The sequence below is a fragment of the Sebastes umbrosus genome, chromosome 11 (assembly GCF_015220745.1).
Source record: "Sebastes umbrosus isolate fSebUmb1 chromosome 11, fSebUmb1.pri, whole genome shotgun sequence".
Taxonomy (NCBI): Eukaryota; Metazoa; Chordata; class Actinopteri; order Perciformes; family Sebastidae; genus Sebastes; species Sebastes umbrosus.
Genome location: NC_051279.1, coordinates 11,346,674 through 11,362,392, shown reverse-complemented (window position 1 = coordinate 11,362,392; position 15,719 = coordinate 11,346,674). Strand labels below are relative to the sequence as shown.

Here is a 15,719-nt window from a genome sequence, read left to right as displayed (position 1 = left end):
AAATGTTATTCTTTCTTATTGATTTATTTATGTGCCAAATGTGATTTTAAGGGAAGGGTATTCTCACACAAACACACATTATTAGAAAAAATAATTTAATTTCTTTGTTGATTGGTAAAAAAATCACCACTGACACACTTTGCTTCCAACATTTTTATATATATATAAAAACAATATGCTGTTGAGATCAGAAACATTAAAATACAAATTATTTTTTTCTTTTTAAATAAAATATACATACATTAAAAATTGTTAGGTCTCTACAGATGCTCCATGATATACAATAAACTCTGTATCAACAGATCACCACATTGCTGTGTGTGTGTGAAACATGTAATATCAAATAAGATCTGTCACTTGCAATTATACTACATATCTAAACAAAGAGACAATCTAAGAATATAAGAAATCATTATAGTTTATTTCAAATACTGGGACTGTACAGGGTTTTAGTGTTCAGCTTCAGCATGATGGACAAGAGGGAGGGAGAAGTCCTCCGTCTAGGAGGAGCCTTGGGCCAGGAAGTGCTGAAAGAACTCCTGAGTTTTCCTCTTTTCTAGAAGATCCTGCTTCGTAGGTGACTTCAGGAGCAAGGAGGCAAAAATGGTGGCTGTGCAGAGAGAAAGTTAATTATTTATATTGCATGGTATAACAAAGGGTTGTAATGTTATATCTTTATTAGCAGGGTTTCCAGAGAAGATGAGAAGAAATTATTTTTTGTTTTTTAAAGTAATTATCATTATGTACATTAGATGTCACTACAATTCCTTTTGTTGCTATAATTTAGTTCATATTCAACCATTATTTATACAGAGAGCATACATTCTCTTTTCCAAGTATTGAAGAGATAAGTGCAAAAGTCCTTGAGTCATAAACAGAATATTAAACAGGACTTTTATTCATTTTCACTTTCTATTGCTTTATTTGGTAGTTTCTCTTCACTTATTCAACAAGCTGACTAAAGCACAAAGCAGCATCTAATATTAACACATTCATGAATTAAAGAAATTGAAGTGCAACCTGCTTCCCTTTCTTACCCAAGATGCTGACATCTAATCGATTGCTAGCAGAATTCTTCATCAGCTCACGGAGGAAGGCAGCTAAATAGTTGAACACATTTTTATGGCACTGAGGTAGCATGGAAATAACCTGAAGACAGAAGACATTAACATTATATTATATAAAAGATAGAGATTAACTTTTATAATTTAACACATCTTGGAATAGATAATGGTGATCAGGCTGTCTCACTCACTTTCTCACACTGACTGGCATTGGAGCAGTTTTCTAGGCACTGCTGGTAAAAGGAGTAGGGAACCACAGGCTCTGGGAGGGCGTCTAGGAAGAGAAGCAACGCCTCTGCCACTGAGTGGTTACTGCCCGCTGCAGGTCAATACAGAGTCAAGGATATAATGCTAAATGTAGTAGTTGCAAAATAAGAATCTAATACACTAGTAATCCCCCAGATTAATTCAAAGGAACAGGTTAACCATCAGACACATCACATTTTTGTTCCATTACCTCAGTATTTCTGCATATTGCACCTAAAATTAACTGGGGGAAAGGGGAATATATATATAAAAGGCTGTTGTCAAAACAACAAAATGTATGTAAACAAATATGTATGGTCTACCCTGCGTTACTTTTCAAATATTCTATAAAGATAAACATTTTTTCCACACTGATGGTTATGATGACAATAGTGTTGAAGGATACGAAGAGAATCTGGAATGCCAGTGTCAAGGCAATCCCTTATTTCTGCAAATTCACTCCGGAGCCCAGGTTGCTGAAATATGTCTTCCTGCAAATAGGACAGTAAATATTAAATATTTGTTTCTTTAAAAAAACACAGTTATTAATGGTGACAATGAGTTATATCACAAACAGGTTCACGTGGGCTGAATAAAATGCTTTTTTGGTTTGAGGCGTAGCGGAGTTGCAATGGATTTAACTAAAATTAAAAGCACAATCCTATGTTTAAATTATTAAAAGTAAATATTAATTTCGAGGGATGCACCGATTTATTGGCCAAACAACAGTATTGGACGATTTTCAACTCGGTGACTGCAATCATCCTATCGGCAAAAGAGATGTTTTTCACTGATGACAGAGGCTGTGGTTTGTGTGTCGTGTTACATTAATTTTGTGCTGAGTAAATGTTGTGTTGTTAGCTGCTGATTTAATTACATTTAATTTGTTTCACAAAATGTTTTTGTTTTTGTTGACAAATTCCTCTCATTTAGTAGGTAGTTGTGTACAGGCTAAAGGGGCTTTTGGAGCAGATATCTTTCATGTGACAAAAGATATTTTAAAGCTTGTTTCATAAATTTGTACGATTTAATTTGTGCTCATTCAATATATGAATGAAGGGCTGAATGGCTTTAAGAGTGAAGACAATTCAGGTATTTTACTATTATGAAGATGGCTTTGTTTCCCTGGCACCAAAGGGGAATAAGTAACAACAAAATATACAACAACAAAACATCGGTATAGGCTATTGTCCAAATTTGTATTTCAAACATCGGTATCGGCCCATAATTTTGGAATTGGTGCATCCTTATTAATTTACTTCTCAAAATCAATGCCTTAACTCTACAAAGCTACTTGGCTTGCTGGCACAACCACTTAAAGGTAAAAGTCAGACAAAGACAAAGATCTGCAGATCAGTTTTTTTTTTGTTGTGGTGTTTGCTGAATATAAGCAATCACAAACATGGACAAGTCTACTGTCAGCAGAGCGGCACATTTAACAAAGGAGGAGCAAACTATAATATTAGACAAATACAAACAAGTTGAAAACATAATCCAGATTAATAATAACACGGTTGAAGCTGCCAAATGCTGGACTTCTTTGAACTTTGAACTTCTTTGTATTTGTGTGATTTTTTTATACGATCTGCCCACCGAGCTCTGATTGGTCAGTAAGCGGTGCTTTTATACGAGTTGATCTCTTATCTCTGCTCCGGAGCAGGTTAGGTGTTCAGCATCAGTTACCATGGCAATCTATTTTCATTATGTTGTTACTTTGTACACACGACATCTATTGCACATCTGTCAATCCTGGAAGTGGGATCCCTCATCTGTTGCTCTTCCTCTTTTTTTTTGTGGGGGGGGGGGGTTGAGGGTTGCACTGTAAAGGACAGAGGGTGTCGTATCCTGTACAGATTATAAAGTCCCCTGAGGCAAATTTGTGATTTGTGGTTTTGGGCTATACAAATCAAATTGAATCTACCCCGGTAAGAAGTGAACCACCGTCGTAGGACAGAAAACCCAGGGTTAACCCTGAAGTTACCTTGTTTACCCCAAATCCTGCTTCATAGTACAGGCAACTGTAGAAGTTTTTTGGATGTGCATACCCAACACTGTTTGTCTTACGCACAACTATTGAGTCATACCACTGTCTTTGTAGACTCAAGAACATTGAAACTTTTTATTTTGCTCAATACTTGTGGCATGCAGTAACTTTCATTTATTTGTCCTTTATACAAAAGACACAAAAAGCTTGGAAGGAGGCCAAGAGTTATATAATTCACTTTGAGGATATGAACCTGCAAACAAGAAAACTGCCTCAAAAATACAAAATTGGATTATAGTGTTTTTTAAATTTTATTATAGCACCAAAATAGAAGCTTCAGCAACACGTTTTCATACCTGTTTAAGTGCATTGCGGAACAAGTGATCCACCATCATCCAGAGTTCTTTAGGAATGTCTAGAGGCTTTTCAGTGTCTGTTGCATTCTCATCTCCAGACATCTCCGCCTGATGTTGAGGACAAATGGAGAAAAGCGAAGCAGTTAAGTCAAAATGGACTTAACAGTGTTTAACTTCAAATATGAAACAGTACAAAAGAAACTACTATGCTGTGGCCTATGAGACAACAAGAGGCATTTCAAGGACATAGTCCCTGCTCTGCACATGGGAGCACTAACCACTTCACGGAGGGTTTTTTGCGGCATGTCCTGGACGGGCTCCCTCAGCTGACACAATGAACGGATGGAGGAGCCGTAGCAGCTGGGCAGGTAGTTTCCTGTCACAGAGATGAAGTAGTCCTTTCCACGCTCCAGGTGGAGCACCAGGATGTCTTCGATCTGCTCCTTGCCAGAGTTAAGTTCAGTTGCTGTTGAGCGGTTTACAAAAACCTCAAGCTCAATGTCCACAGAACCACCTAGATGTTGAGAGAGATGCACACATAAAGTGAAACTGTCATAATTCAGGAACTGATGCCTGCTGCCCAAGTGAGTTGTCATTCTGTGCTGTGGTCACTACAATCACTTACTGAGGTAGTACTGTTTGAGGATTTGTAAAGCACTAACTTTCCAAACCCCCTGAGTACGGGAACTTTTGTTGTGGGATTTTCAGGGATGACCATCGCTGATTGGTCACACACACACACACACACACACACACACACACACACACACACACACACACACACACAGCGCAGCGGTTTTACCTATACTCCAGTGTCAATTTAGGACCATTTTACAATGAGGGGAGAGCATTTCTCTTTGTTTGATAACATTAAAAGTAAAGTTAGGTTCTGCTGTCTGCTTCTCGACTCATTTTAAAAAAGAGAGAGAAAAAGAGAGAGAGATCAGGCAAACAAGCTGAGAGGGCGAACCGCAGAAGAGAGAGAGAGACAGCACGGCGACGCTGCGAATGAGAGACCATCAAACACTCAACAGATAATTTACTTTGGAGACAGAAGCTTTTAGTTTCATTTTGCTTCTCTGTAAACTAAATACCAGGCAGCAGTAAATGTCGTCGCAGTGAGACTAAACCTAAGGTTTATTATTTTTCAACATGTTTTTTAGATGAAACGGGCGGGCACACCGATCTGCAGGCTGCAGTTTGTTTACCCCATAGATATTACCCCTGCGACCACCAGCAGCCCTCGTCCCATGTCATGTTGCTTGTCAAATCTTCGCATGTCTTTAGATCGCTATGGAAACACAGACATCAGTGGGTTGAAGGAACCTTTTAGTTTCTTGAAGAGTAGTACCCGGGACTAAAATGACCAGGACCTTCTTGGTGTAAACGCAGCTATTGTGTACTTAACAATTTCTAAAACCTAAAGGCAGGCCAATGACGCTTTATCAAAATGAAATATGTGACTCGGAGATGAAACGTTGACTTTATGTGATACTCACCCTGAGCGATAAAGCCTTTAGGGGGGTTGGCTGTGAGCCAGGGCTTGCAGTACGTGGGCTCGTTCGGCTTCTGGATAAACTCAAACTGACACGGGACCTGCCCGTCATTGAAGAGGTTCAATGTCTGTGCTTGGTGCTGCATGTATTTCACATCCATAAAGTGGAACTGAAAGAAGAGGGAAGGGTTTGTGAGGCAAGATAGAAAAATTAGACTCCATTTCATGTAAATGTATCCTTTAAATATGTGCATTAGGCTCACAGCCCGAGATCAATACACAGCTTCATTAGTGGCGGTTTACTTACTGAATTCATCAAAGGAACATAATGAGAAGGAAATTGATTGTACACGGTGTATCAGAGAGGTACTAGTGCTCTCATTTCACTGTAATAGGACTGAATGTGTTAGGGAACTTTACCTCTCGCTTGAACAAGGTTACGGACGGAATACACTCATTCTCCATTTTGTCTATATCGCGTACAATCTCTTCAAAGGTCTTCTTATAGGCCTCAGCATTTACTCTCTTGATCTGTAGGGACAGACAAGAAAGATGTAAGAGGCAAAGAAACAATGCAGCATAGACATCTGTGTTATATGACCTTTAAATAATACTGCAATATACAGTATATGTGGTATGGCAAAAAAAAAAAGGACCCTGTTGATGTGAAGTGAACCGATAAAGTTATATCTTAATGCATTTTCATTGATGTATCATCTGTTCTCTCCTCCCCTACTTTTTAAAAGGTATGTACAGTATATGTTTCACTACATCTCTTTCAAACAAAATGAAACTAGTTAGAAGAAGGTTAAATTATTTACCCCAACGACAAGCAGGGAACTGACTGGTTTGTGGTCACTGGTCTTCAGAGCCATGTGACTCTGGTAATGCTGTTGCTTGATGTTCTTCCCTCTCCACAGGATGCGGTCACACCACGCAGGCACGCGGCATTTTTCACTAAATGCAGAAGAAAGAACAGATGTTAATACTCAAATATGTTTATTACATATTTTACTGTACATACATTACATCTGTATTACAGTGTATTTGTACATACGTCAAAAAGTTAATGAGGTGAAAAAGCAAAAGATGCCACACAACACTGCTCCTGCGATTTAGGGCCACATTAACTGTAAGGCATGTTTATTGATAATGTTAATTAATGGCCTGAAAACTGGGTGGCTTTATTGATCTATTAAGGCCACCGGCGTAAAGTAAAGTATGTTGTAGTTTTCTGTTTCAATGTAAGAAGCCCTTTCTCATGTTCACCAGGTGAAACATGTAAGGAGAGCTGTTTTAACATTGCTACAGAGCAGAGTCCAATCAAAGGAATACTTCCTCCACAAAATTAATATTTGTATATCAATTACTCACCCCTTGAATTCTTGAAGCCTCCACGGCGAACGAAGAATACAAAAACGGAGAAAAGTCTTGATGAATTGAATTAAATGGGGGCCACGTTTAACAACAGCAAAACTATATCAAATCATCCGTTTACAAACCATCACACAACTCGTGAAGTATAATACCAGTCTCATTTATCCAGTCGCATGCTCACCGTTTCCACATGCATTCACACATGCATCTTCACTAAAACCTTACTATTTAAAACACTTCTGCACAGTCTCACGCCTGCACAGGCACGCTACTCATCCGTGCAAGTCTGAAGTGTTTTTAAATAGTGAGGTTTTAGCAAAGATGCATGTGTTTGGGAAGTACTGATCATACGACTGGATAAATGAGACCTGAATTATATGGCACAAGTTGTGTGTGAGTTGATAGAGCTTTGCTTTAAACTCAGCAATTCATCAAGACTTATCTAAATGTTTTGATTCTTTGTTCCCCGCGGAGGCATGCGAGAAAAAAGTTTTCTTCAAGAATTCAAGGTAACACGGGGTGAGTAACTGATGACAAATGGTCATTTTGTGGGTGCGTTATATTTGCATTACATTACAATATCAGTTTTTCTCCCTGAACCCCATATTTCTATCATAAAGCTACTGTGATATATTCTTGTGGCAATTTTGTGAATACTCCACTAAAGTGGTTTTAAAATAGTAGAACAAAGCATACAAAGACATTGCTCTATAAATTGAGAAATGTTTGATGGTTTGTAGACTGGAAAGCTTCCACAAACATTCAGACAAGTAGTTTCAGTGTCGGAGTACTTCACATTTCAACTATCCTCACTTTAACTATGAACATAACCATATCATTGAGGAAATTACTAAAAATGTTCCATTCTGTTACTTGCAGTCAGGTCTTGGTATGAGATTACCTTGTATCCCACTTGTCAGAGCCGGTGTCATATTTGTAGGTGGGCTGGAAATCAATCCCTCCCTCTGCGAAGCCAACAAACACGGCCTCCTCATCGATCTGCCTCTTGAGCTAAGGACCATATGAAGCTGGTTAGTATCACCACTCACAAACAAGAATGATGAGAAAAGACGATTTAAATAGGCAAAAGAAGAGATGAAAGTTATTGATATCACCTGATCATAACTGTGCAGCGTCTCAAAGTCCTTACTGCTGATTAGCTCCTTCACGTTTGAGACGTCAAGTTCACTGATCCTGTAGTTGAGGTCCCCGATCCATAAAATCACACTGGTGAGGGACAGAGACACAGAGGAAGAAACATGGAGATAACTTGAATATGGAGCAAATGTTGTCACAGTTGGATATTGGATAATAATTTGCAATATGTCACGCAGCTATTACAAACGTTACATACTAATCCTAAACATAGATATCTGGATTTAAAGCAAAAAAAGGCAGCAAAAGCAGTTTTATGATCAAAGTTTTGCACGACAAATTCTTGATGTTGTGGCATAATGTTAAAAGAAACCACTTGATACATATGATGACAGTGTAACTCTATAATATTAAATTGGTTTCATACTCATGCTTCATGATAGTGAGTGGAGGCTGGGTGGGGTCAAGCTGGCGAAACAGGAGACGACTGCATATGTCCTTGTAGTCTTGATTACGTCTCTCGAATTCTTCAATGTGGGCAGCTAGGTGAGAGTTGACCACGCAGATATCAGAGTTGTGGAAGCGAAAACGGACCGACACAGCACCCTTATTTCCCTGTGAATTGAAAGAGTGATTGAAAGAGAGAGAAAGAGAAATTCAGGCAGGATAATATACTGTATGCAACACAACTAAAACTCCTGCAAAAAGATTCAGAGGAAACACAATGTGTTATGTAGTTATATATGCTCCTCTGCTTGACAGTAGTCTGATATTATGCAAACACTTTGACAATTGACGTATTTCAGATAGTTCGTGGTCATAAAATCAGTCTCTCATTACTGCAGGAAAGGATGGAGCAACCTTACAAAGGCCCCCACTGGTCACCAGCCAGCCATCTGCTCTACACTGCAGGGACTGCTAAGTAAGCATGGCCACATACAAGACAAGAATAATCTATTCTGCAGCAGTGCATAAGGAGTTAAGTTGAGGCTGCTGGACATAGCACTTGATGAAGCACTAAAGTGAAGAACAGTTCAAAGGAGGAACCAGACAAGCAGTAAAACCCTTGTGCATAATATTACCTTATTCATTGCGGTTTGCCTGCAGCTGTTGTGGCAATGAAACAACACAGTCATTGTAGGAGCCTGAATGTTTGTTTTTTTCCGCTTCGTTCATTTGATAGTCTAGGGTTGATGTGTAAATCTACTGTTGATACAAACTCAACACTTGTTGTGTGGCATAACTAATGCATTTATATGATGGCAATGGAAGGGCTTTAATGTGAAGTAGGGTGTCGTGATATACCGGTATTAACGTGATATTTAAAAAAGGAAAAACTGATATAATGCTAATATTAAACATATGATAATATCGTATGAATCTCTAACCCCTGCTCTCCGCTCGTGATTTTGTTTCAGTTGACAATGACATTGTATTGACGGCAGATGATGGTCTTGTAGATTTTTTGCTTATCAGTTCATCTGGTTGGCCTTTCACTATCCATTAGTGTAATTGTTCTCTTTGTACAGTTATGGTTACAGACTCTGTCTCCTCCTCCCTACACTCGTATTTTGAGTGTAATTAATTTGCCAAAAATTAGAAAAAAAAACACACAATAAACAAAGATGAATTGGCTGATAGCATGTTTTTCAAATTTTCAATAGATATATCATTATTGTGAATTCTTTTGGCCACAATAATCGTGTAGATAAAATCTGATAACCCGACAGTCCTAATGTGAAGCCAAAGACAATACGAGGGACGTTACTTAAAGTGTATCTAAACATTGATTTTGCCATTTTTGGCACCTGATGGCTGGAAGTTGGTTTGAAACTCTGAAAGGATGAAATGCATTTTTACTACATCTCTGACGAAGCAAGATAAAGGAGAATTAATCAGAAAACAAGGACTGACGTTTGGTACGTCAGCAAAAAGAGGAAATGAATGGAGAGGAGTGACACCTTTTCTTTTATGTATCTGCCCTGTGGACATGCAAACAACAGCTAGCTTGAAGCATGGACTGTGATCACGGCTGCTCAGCACTGTTTATAATGTCGTAATATCTTATAATATACACAACACAAATCGACATGAGGACCCATGCATGTAAAATCAGGCCTTACCATCCTTCCCATGATGCCAGTGCCCACACTCTCAGCCTCCACATCAGAGATGAACTCTGCATGCTCCTTCTTCACATAGAAGATCAGCATGATGCCCACCAGACGCACCAACTTCACCTGTGAAAGATGAGTAGATTTACAAATGTCAAATGGGAAAAGATACACAACAATTCACAGAGTAATGTAACCTGCACATTTGCTGGATATTTTTATTTAATGGGTAGTCGGTGGAGCCACATGAAGCAGGCTCAGAAGTGCTTTAGTACAGCTTTTGCTGCTTGTATCAGCACCGTAACTGTCTTTCAACCGCAACTACTATGAACAACGACAACATTTAAAGTTGAAGACATTTAGTGTCATCCCCCGTCTTATCTCAAAGAAAACAGAAGCAAAAAAGTACATCCCAGAATACGAAGCAGTTGTGCCTGGGAGGAAGCATAAATAGTTTGATAAGCCTTCCTGTCAACATTACATGAATCAACATTCAGAGACGAAGGTGAAAACATTTATTTTGAAGCTTTCTGAGCTGTTCAGTGTCAGTTACAGATCAGCTAAGTGTGCTTTAGTGAGAGCACTGACAGTGGATGAAGAAATGACTGAATGAAATGTCATTATGCTGCCTACGTGACTTACAGACATCCTGTGAGCCCTAAAATGACCAGAACAAAACAGCCAAGCTGTGAGAGGAGGAAGCTAATGAGTTAGAGTCAGCACTCTGAGAAAAGGGAAGTAGGTGAAAGCGTATAGGGAGAAGAAAAAGAGAAAGACCAAAAGTAACTTAAGTTATAAGGCGTCCCTAAGCTCATCAAATAAACAGGGATATCAGGACGGTTCCTTAAGAATATACTGTGTAATAATCTGAATAATGTGATGGTACAGTGTTATGTAGACAGTTACTTTGCCCACAGGGATAAAATGCATGAACTATCTGCTAGTTTACTCTAACACAAAACACTTCAATCCAGGGCTGTCAAAGTTAACACAAATTCGTTTTAACACTACTCATTTCTTTAACGCAACTTGCATTTTTTGGTTACAGCAGGCTCAGTTTTAAACCTAGACTGAAGGAGGCTAAATAACGCTCCAAACTTACGCTAAATTTTGGTGAGAAAAAATGTCATGACTATTTTGAAAGGGGTCCCATAACTTCTGACCTCAAGATATGTGAATGAAAATGGGTTCGATGGGTACCCACGAGTCTCCTCTTTACAGACATGCCCACTTTATGATAATCACATGCAGTTTGGGGCAAGTCATAGTCAAGTCAGCACACTGACACACTGACCGTTTTAGTTACCTATTGGGCGTCAGTTTGCTGAATTGAACTGTTATGATTTGAGCATATTTTTATGCTAAATGCGGTACCTGTGAGGGTTTCTGGAAAATATTTGTCATTGTTTTGTGTTGTTAATTAATTTCAGGTAATAAATATATACAGTACCAGCCTCCACGATAAAAAGAGCTAAAAAAGCTCGACAGAAGAATATAGAGGGCTGTGCATAACATAACATTCAAGGCCCAGTCCAAATACCAACTATAACTATATTAATACAGGAAAAACAAGATTAAAGAAAAAAAAAAGACTTCCTTACTAAGGCATACTTGGCATCTGGATGCAAGGCCTCGGACACAGCCTTCGTCCACTCCAGCTCTTTGGGGGTGTCATTGAAGAAGAAAGCTTCTTTACTGAGGTCAAGCTCCTGAAAACTACCAGGAAGGACAAAACTTTTTCACTCAACACCAAATTAGTAAAATGAAACAAACTGAAAGGCAGGATTACACATAGAGCTGAATCTGTGTGTGGGCATGTTCTCCTTGCATACATCTGTCAGAGGTTTGAGCAGTAGATGTCTGTCTGTGTAATGGGATTAAGCGGAAAACTGCAAGGCTATTCTCCAGCAGGGTGAATGTGACTTACCCCACGCAGTACATGTCAGGAGGGCTCGGAGTGCAGCTCAGCCAAGGACGGAGGCTTTCCTTTGGCGTCTGTCCATTCACATTGTATGTGCCGAGAAAAAAGCTGAAACAGAACGGGGAGAGGTGAGAAGTTGGCACAAAAGAAAGGAATACAGAGCCAAAGTTTGTTTGCCAACTATTTGGAGTTTATCCTGCAGACTGCTAGGGTTTCTAGCAAAACCGACCAATCATTTTCAGTTCACATCAGGGGAGATTAAAATAGTGAAACAGTGACCTCAATCTATATTAAGATGATGCCTTGCTGCTTTACTGCAGTGCCCACCAGCTCATGTCTAGAAATATTTTATGTAGGTTGAATGAGGACAGCTGCCCTTTTTCAGCATGGTTCCTATTCATTTAAGGGGCCGGTATACTCCGTCACTGCTGCTTGTCGGATGTTTGAATAGCTTCAGAAACCCCCTCCCAACGCTAGATAAGGGGGTTGTGTCTCACCATTTCTGTAACTTTCCAAAACTGATGATACGACAGTCACACCCACTGGTCAGCTGTGTGGAGGTGAGAGCAATTTTTTTCGTTCTTGACACAACTATTTCTGTCACTTTTTGTGTGTACAACCGAGTGCAACACTACGAATGTCTTGCAGGAGAGTCTGTATGAAAATGTGTGCTATTATCTCTACATTTAAACAATATCACGTCTCCCCCTCTCTATGACGGCTGGCTTTTCACTCCGCCTTTGTGTGTAGCTGTACAGAACAACTACAAAAGCTTTCGATTTCCAGGTGCGGCGAAAACGCAAGTCCTCCCATTCATTTTGGATGGGGCAGTGCGTTTTGGCTGCGACGGAGGCGGCCGCAGGGGGTGCCAAAATAAAAATGCAGCGGTCTGCGGCAGAAAAGTAGAAATAGAATCAACTTTTGGAGAAACACAACCTTACGTCATGCTGCAGTGGCCTATCACGTAACCGGCGATCCAGAGCTGTACATGAGGGAACAAAAGACATTAATTGTCACAGTCAATGGGCCATTAAAGTGACTCTCCTACACCGCCGCACAACACAGCGAATCACTGCAACGCCTAATCTGTGTAAATGCAGTCTTACAACTAGAAGCTGTCTACAGTACAAAGTAACAGTAGAGAATAAAAATAGTCTCATGTTTTGACCTCTGAGCAGCCCCACTGGATCTTGAGTGTCTTGCTGAAGGGTATCTACATTGTGAGAAATGGTAAGAGGACCCAGCCCTTGTCGTTTACCTCCCCACTGAGATTTATTCTGCAGGTCCAGACTGAAAATCAGCTTCTCTCCATTCAATAGCCCTCTTCTCTGACCTTCAGGCAGCTGCTGCTCTGCTCATGCTGCTGCACAAAAGCAGCACAGAGCTCTGTGTTTTGTACTGGCCGCCATGATCGCACTGTACAACACTTTCGGCCCTAATGTCCCTACCCTCAGCTATCTAGAAAGATGCTGAGGCAGTCTTTATACAATCATCTTGGACTGCTGCTTTCCTGAACTTTTTACCTAATCTGCACATCAGCATAAATTTCAGTACATTCTCAGTATGTACTGTAATATGAAATGAAAGCAGGCAATGCACATGTGTGCACATGGCAACTGTTGAAGCTTATTTATTTCTATTCAGGGTCATGCAGGTACAGGGGCCTTCCCAGCAGGCTTTGAGCAAAAGGTAGGTAACAACACCTTGTAGAGGTTGCGAGTCAGTCACATGCCAAACACACATTCAGACTCACACGTACAGACAATTTAGAGTTTACAATTAACCTGTGCTTCATGTCTGGTGTGTGGGAGCAAATCAAAGCACCCAGGGGAAACATGTACCCAACATGTAAATTCCACACAGAAACAAATTTTGGCAGACCATCCACAGAGCCAACATGCTGCCAATGCCACATATAGTGCTTCTTATTATATTTCTTCAGTTTTACACTGAATAGCATTAATGTTTTTGCATTTTAACACAGCATATCGAGTATTTCCCTGTTCATTTCTTTGTATTTTAATCTTTTTCATATTTAAAGGTATAATATGTAAACGTTGTCGTTTGCTGTTTGTAAACACAAGGCATTCAAAGTTGGCTCCTCCTCGGCTCAACGAGCGAGGGAGAGAGAGAGAGAGCAGTGGTGGTCGAGCGAGCTATAGAGTGAACGGAGTGAGAGACCAGAGAAATAAAACATTATTTTCAGATTGTTTCCTGGCGGCTACATTCTAAAACACAAATAACAACTAACTTCCTGTCTGCTGGCTGTGGCTCAGCGCTGCTCTCGTCAAACTACACACACAGATCATATCAGCACTTGCACACAGCAGATGAGATGCAGAGGAGCAGTGGGATCGCTGGAACACATGCACATAACACCGCCCGTTATCATCCGTGAAATACGGCTGTTTTGTATCTGACCAGTGTGCTTCGGTATCAGAAGCTGAGGGGCTTGACAAAGAGGCGGTATTTGACCACATGAAGGGGCTGCACACCCTGCACGCTATTATTGGCTGGAGGTTACACCCTAACGTAGGGCCCAAAGGCTGTTTGCAGACACCCAGCAGTGTCTCGAGTAAAGAAAGATAAGAAGAAAAGTGGAAATACAGGCACTGAGCGAGTCTCTGCAGAAACAGACATCACACACTTCTAGTGGGGAATAAGTTATGATTGAGAGGGATTATTTTTGTATCTGTCCATACATTGTTTTTTAGTTAATTCTTGCATATTATACCTTTAAAATTCCTTCTTCCATTCTCGTTACATATTCCTGTTTATTCTTTGCTATAATTCTTTATATGTGTGTGAATATTTAGGCACAGATCTACCAGCAGGAGGCAGTGTCAGCATCATGGTTTAGCTCTGATGCTGACTCTGGCAAACGCTTATTTTTCAACCATCTGACTGAAACAAACTCAATAAAAATGTCTAGGCCTCTACAGGGACATTCATACAATACAATAAATAAGGAATTAGATGAAGAGTTACAACCTGAGCTAACGCATATTAATGCACTGCACTGGTGCATTTCTTGACAGTGTCTAAGACAGTGGAGCTTCGTTTAGCAAAGAGCTAAGCACACAGAAATACAAACCCACAGATGTTGACTCATTCATTTTACATAACGCTTCTAGGCTCGAAACTGTGCTCACACTTACACTGTTGGCTCACACTGTTCCTGCACGAACTGTGCAAGATATCAAGGAAGTAAAAATGTTAGATTTCATATGATGATAGCGGTGTGCTATTCGATTATGATCAGCTAGTTCTACGCCCACGTGCCTGCACCGATCTGCCAAACGCGTACTTTTTTTTAAAACAGATTCAAAAACTGACACAACAAGCAGTAAAGAATGAAATACCTGAAGTCCTCCGGGTAAGTGTAACGGAACTCATTCTTCAGCAGCTCACACTTGATGAGGTTGTCGCGCAGGCCGAACTGCGGCATGGCCAGTATCTGAGCTTTGTTAGATGTGGTGTGGCTGGAGGAGCGTACCATGTCATCCCGGTCCTCTCGACTGGGGATGCCCTGACTGAACACCAGGAGAGAAAAAGTAACAGTTACGCGTGGGGGTGAGAGACAGACCAAGATAGAAATAGGGTCATTTTGACATGCTGGTGTGGATTCAGAGGGAACAAATTATCATAAATTATGTGTTTGGTTGTTTGTATGAACAGTTGCCAGTTCACATCAGGATACTCATTCTCAAAGCTAGAAATAAAATGATGTCAAATTAGAGACATTACACTCTGATCCAGACTAACAGTCTAGTGTACAGTAGATGTGACAACAGAAACCCAGGCTATGCAGTGGAGCTCTATTTCCATGTTGTCAATATGGAATGAAGCTGAGGGGAGAGGAAGAAATGTAATATGCCTGGACCCTGTAGTCTTCCAGGAATATGCTGCAACTAAACTCCATCTTAGAGTATAGGCATTCATTCCAAAAGTGGCAGCAGTGGCTTCCAGGTTAAACAACTGAACTGAGAAAATTTGCATTTCAGACTTTAACAACTTTAAATAAATGTAACACTCATCACCACCAAGCTGCTGCCAAGCACGCACAC

The 15,719-nt window shown here is 40.1% G+C and overlaps 1 protein-coding gene across 3 annotated transcripts in view; it reads right to left on the bottom strand.

Annotated features, from left to right (window-relative positions):
• Positions 1-138: 138 nt before the first annotated feature.
• The window catches only part of inpp5b (inositol polyphosphate-5-phosphatase B), a 28,530-nt gene continuing 12,949 nt past the window's right edge, over positions 139-15,719 (bottom strand). For all 3 annotated transcript variants that reach the window (XM_037784992.1, XM_037784993.1, XM_037784994.1), the window contains 16 exons: positions 15,015-15,185; positions 11,659-11,760; positions 11,333-11,447; positions 9,741-9,857; positions 8,045-8,232; positions 7,638-7,749; positions 7,424-7,533; positions 5,967-6,102; positions 5,566-5,676; positions 5,150-5,315; positions 3,929-4,164; positions 3,651-3,758; positions 1,717-1,801; positions 1,256-1,383; positions 1,038-1,149; positions 139-610 (listed from right to left, as the gene is read on the bottom strand). In XM_037784992.1, coding sequence (XP_037640920.1) covers positions 501-610; positions 1,038-1,149; positions 1,256-1,383; positions 1,717-1,801; positions 3,651-3,758; positions 3,929-4,164; positions 5,150-5,315; positions 5,566-5,676; positions 5,967-6,102; positions 7,424-7,533; positions 7,638-7,749; positions 8,045-8,232; positions 9,741-9,857; positions 11,333-11,447; positions 11,659-11,760; positions 15,015-15,185 — 2,107 coding nt within the window. In that variant the 3' untranslated portion in view covers positions 139-500. The remainder of the gene's footprint in view (positions 611-1,037; positions 1,150-1,255; positions 1,384-1,716; positions 1,802-3,650; positions 3,759-3,928; positions 4,165-5,149; positions 5,316-5,565; positions 5,677-5,966; positions 6,103-7,423; positions 7,534-7,637; positions 7,750-8,044; positions 8,233-9,740; positions 9,858-11,332; positions 11,448-11,658; positions 11,761-15,014; positions 15,186-15,719) is intronic.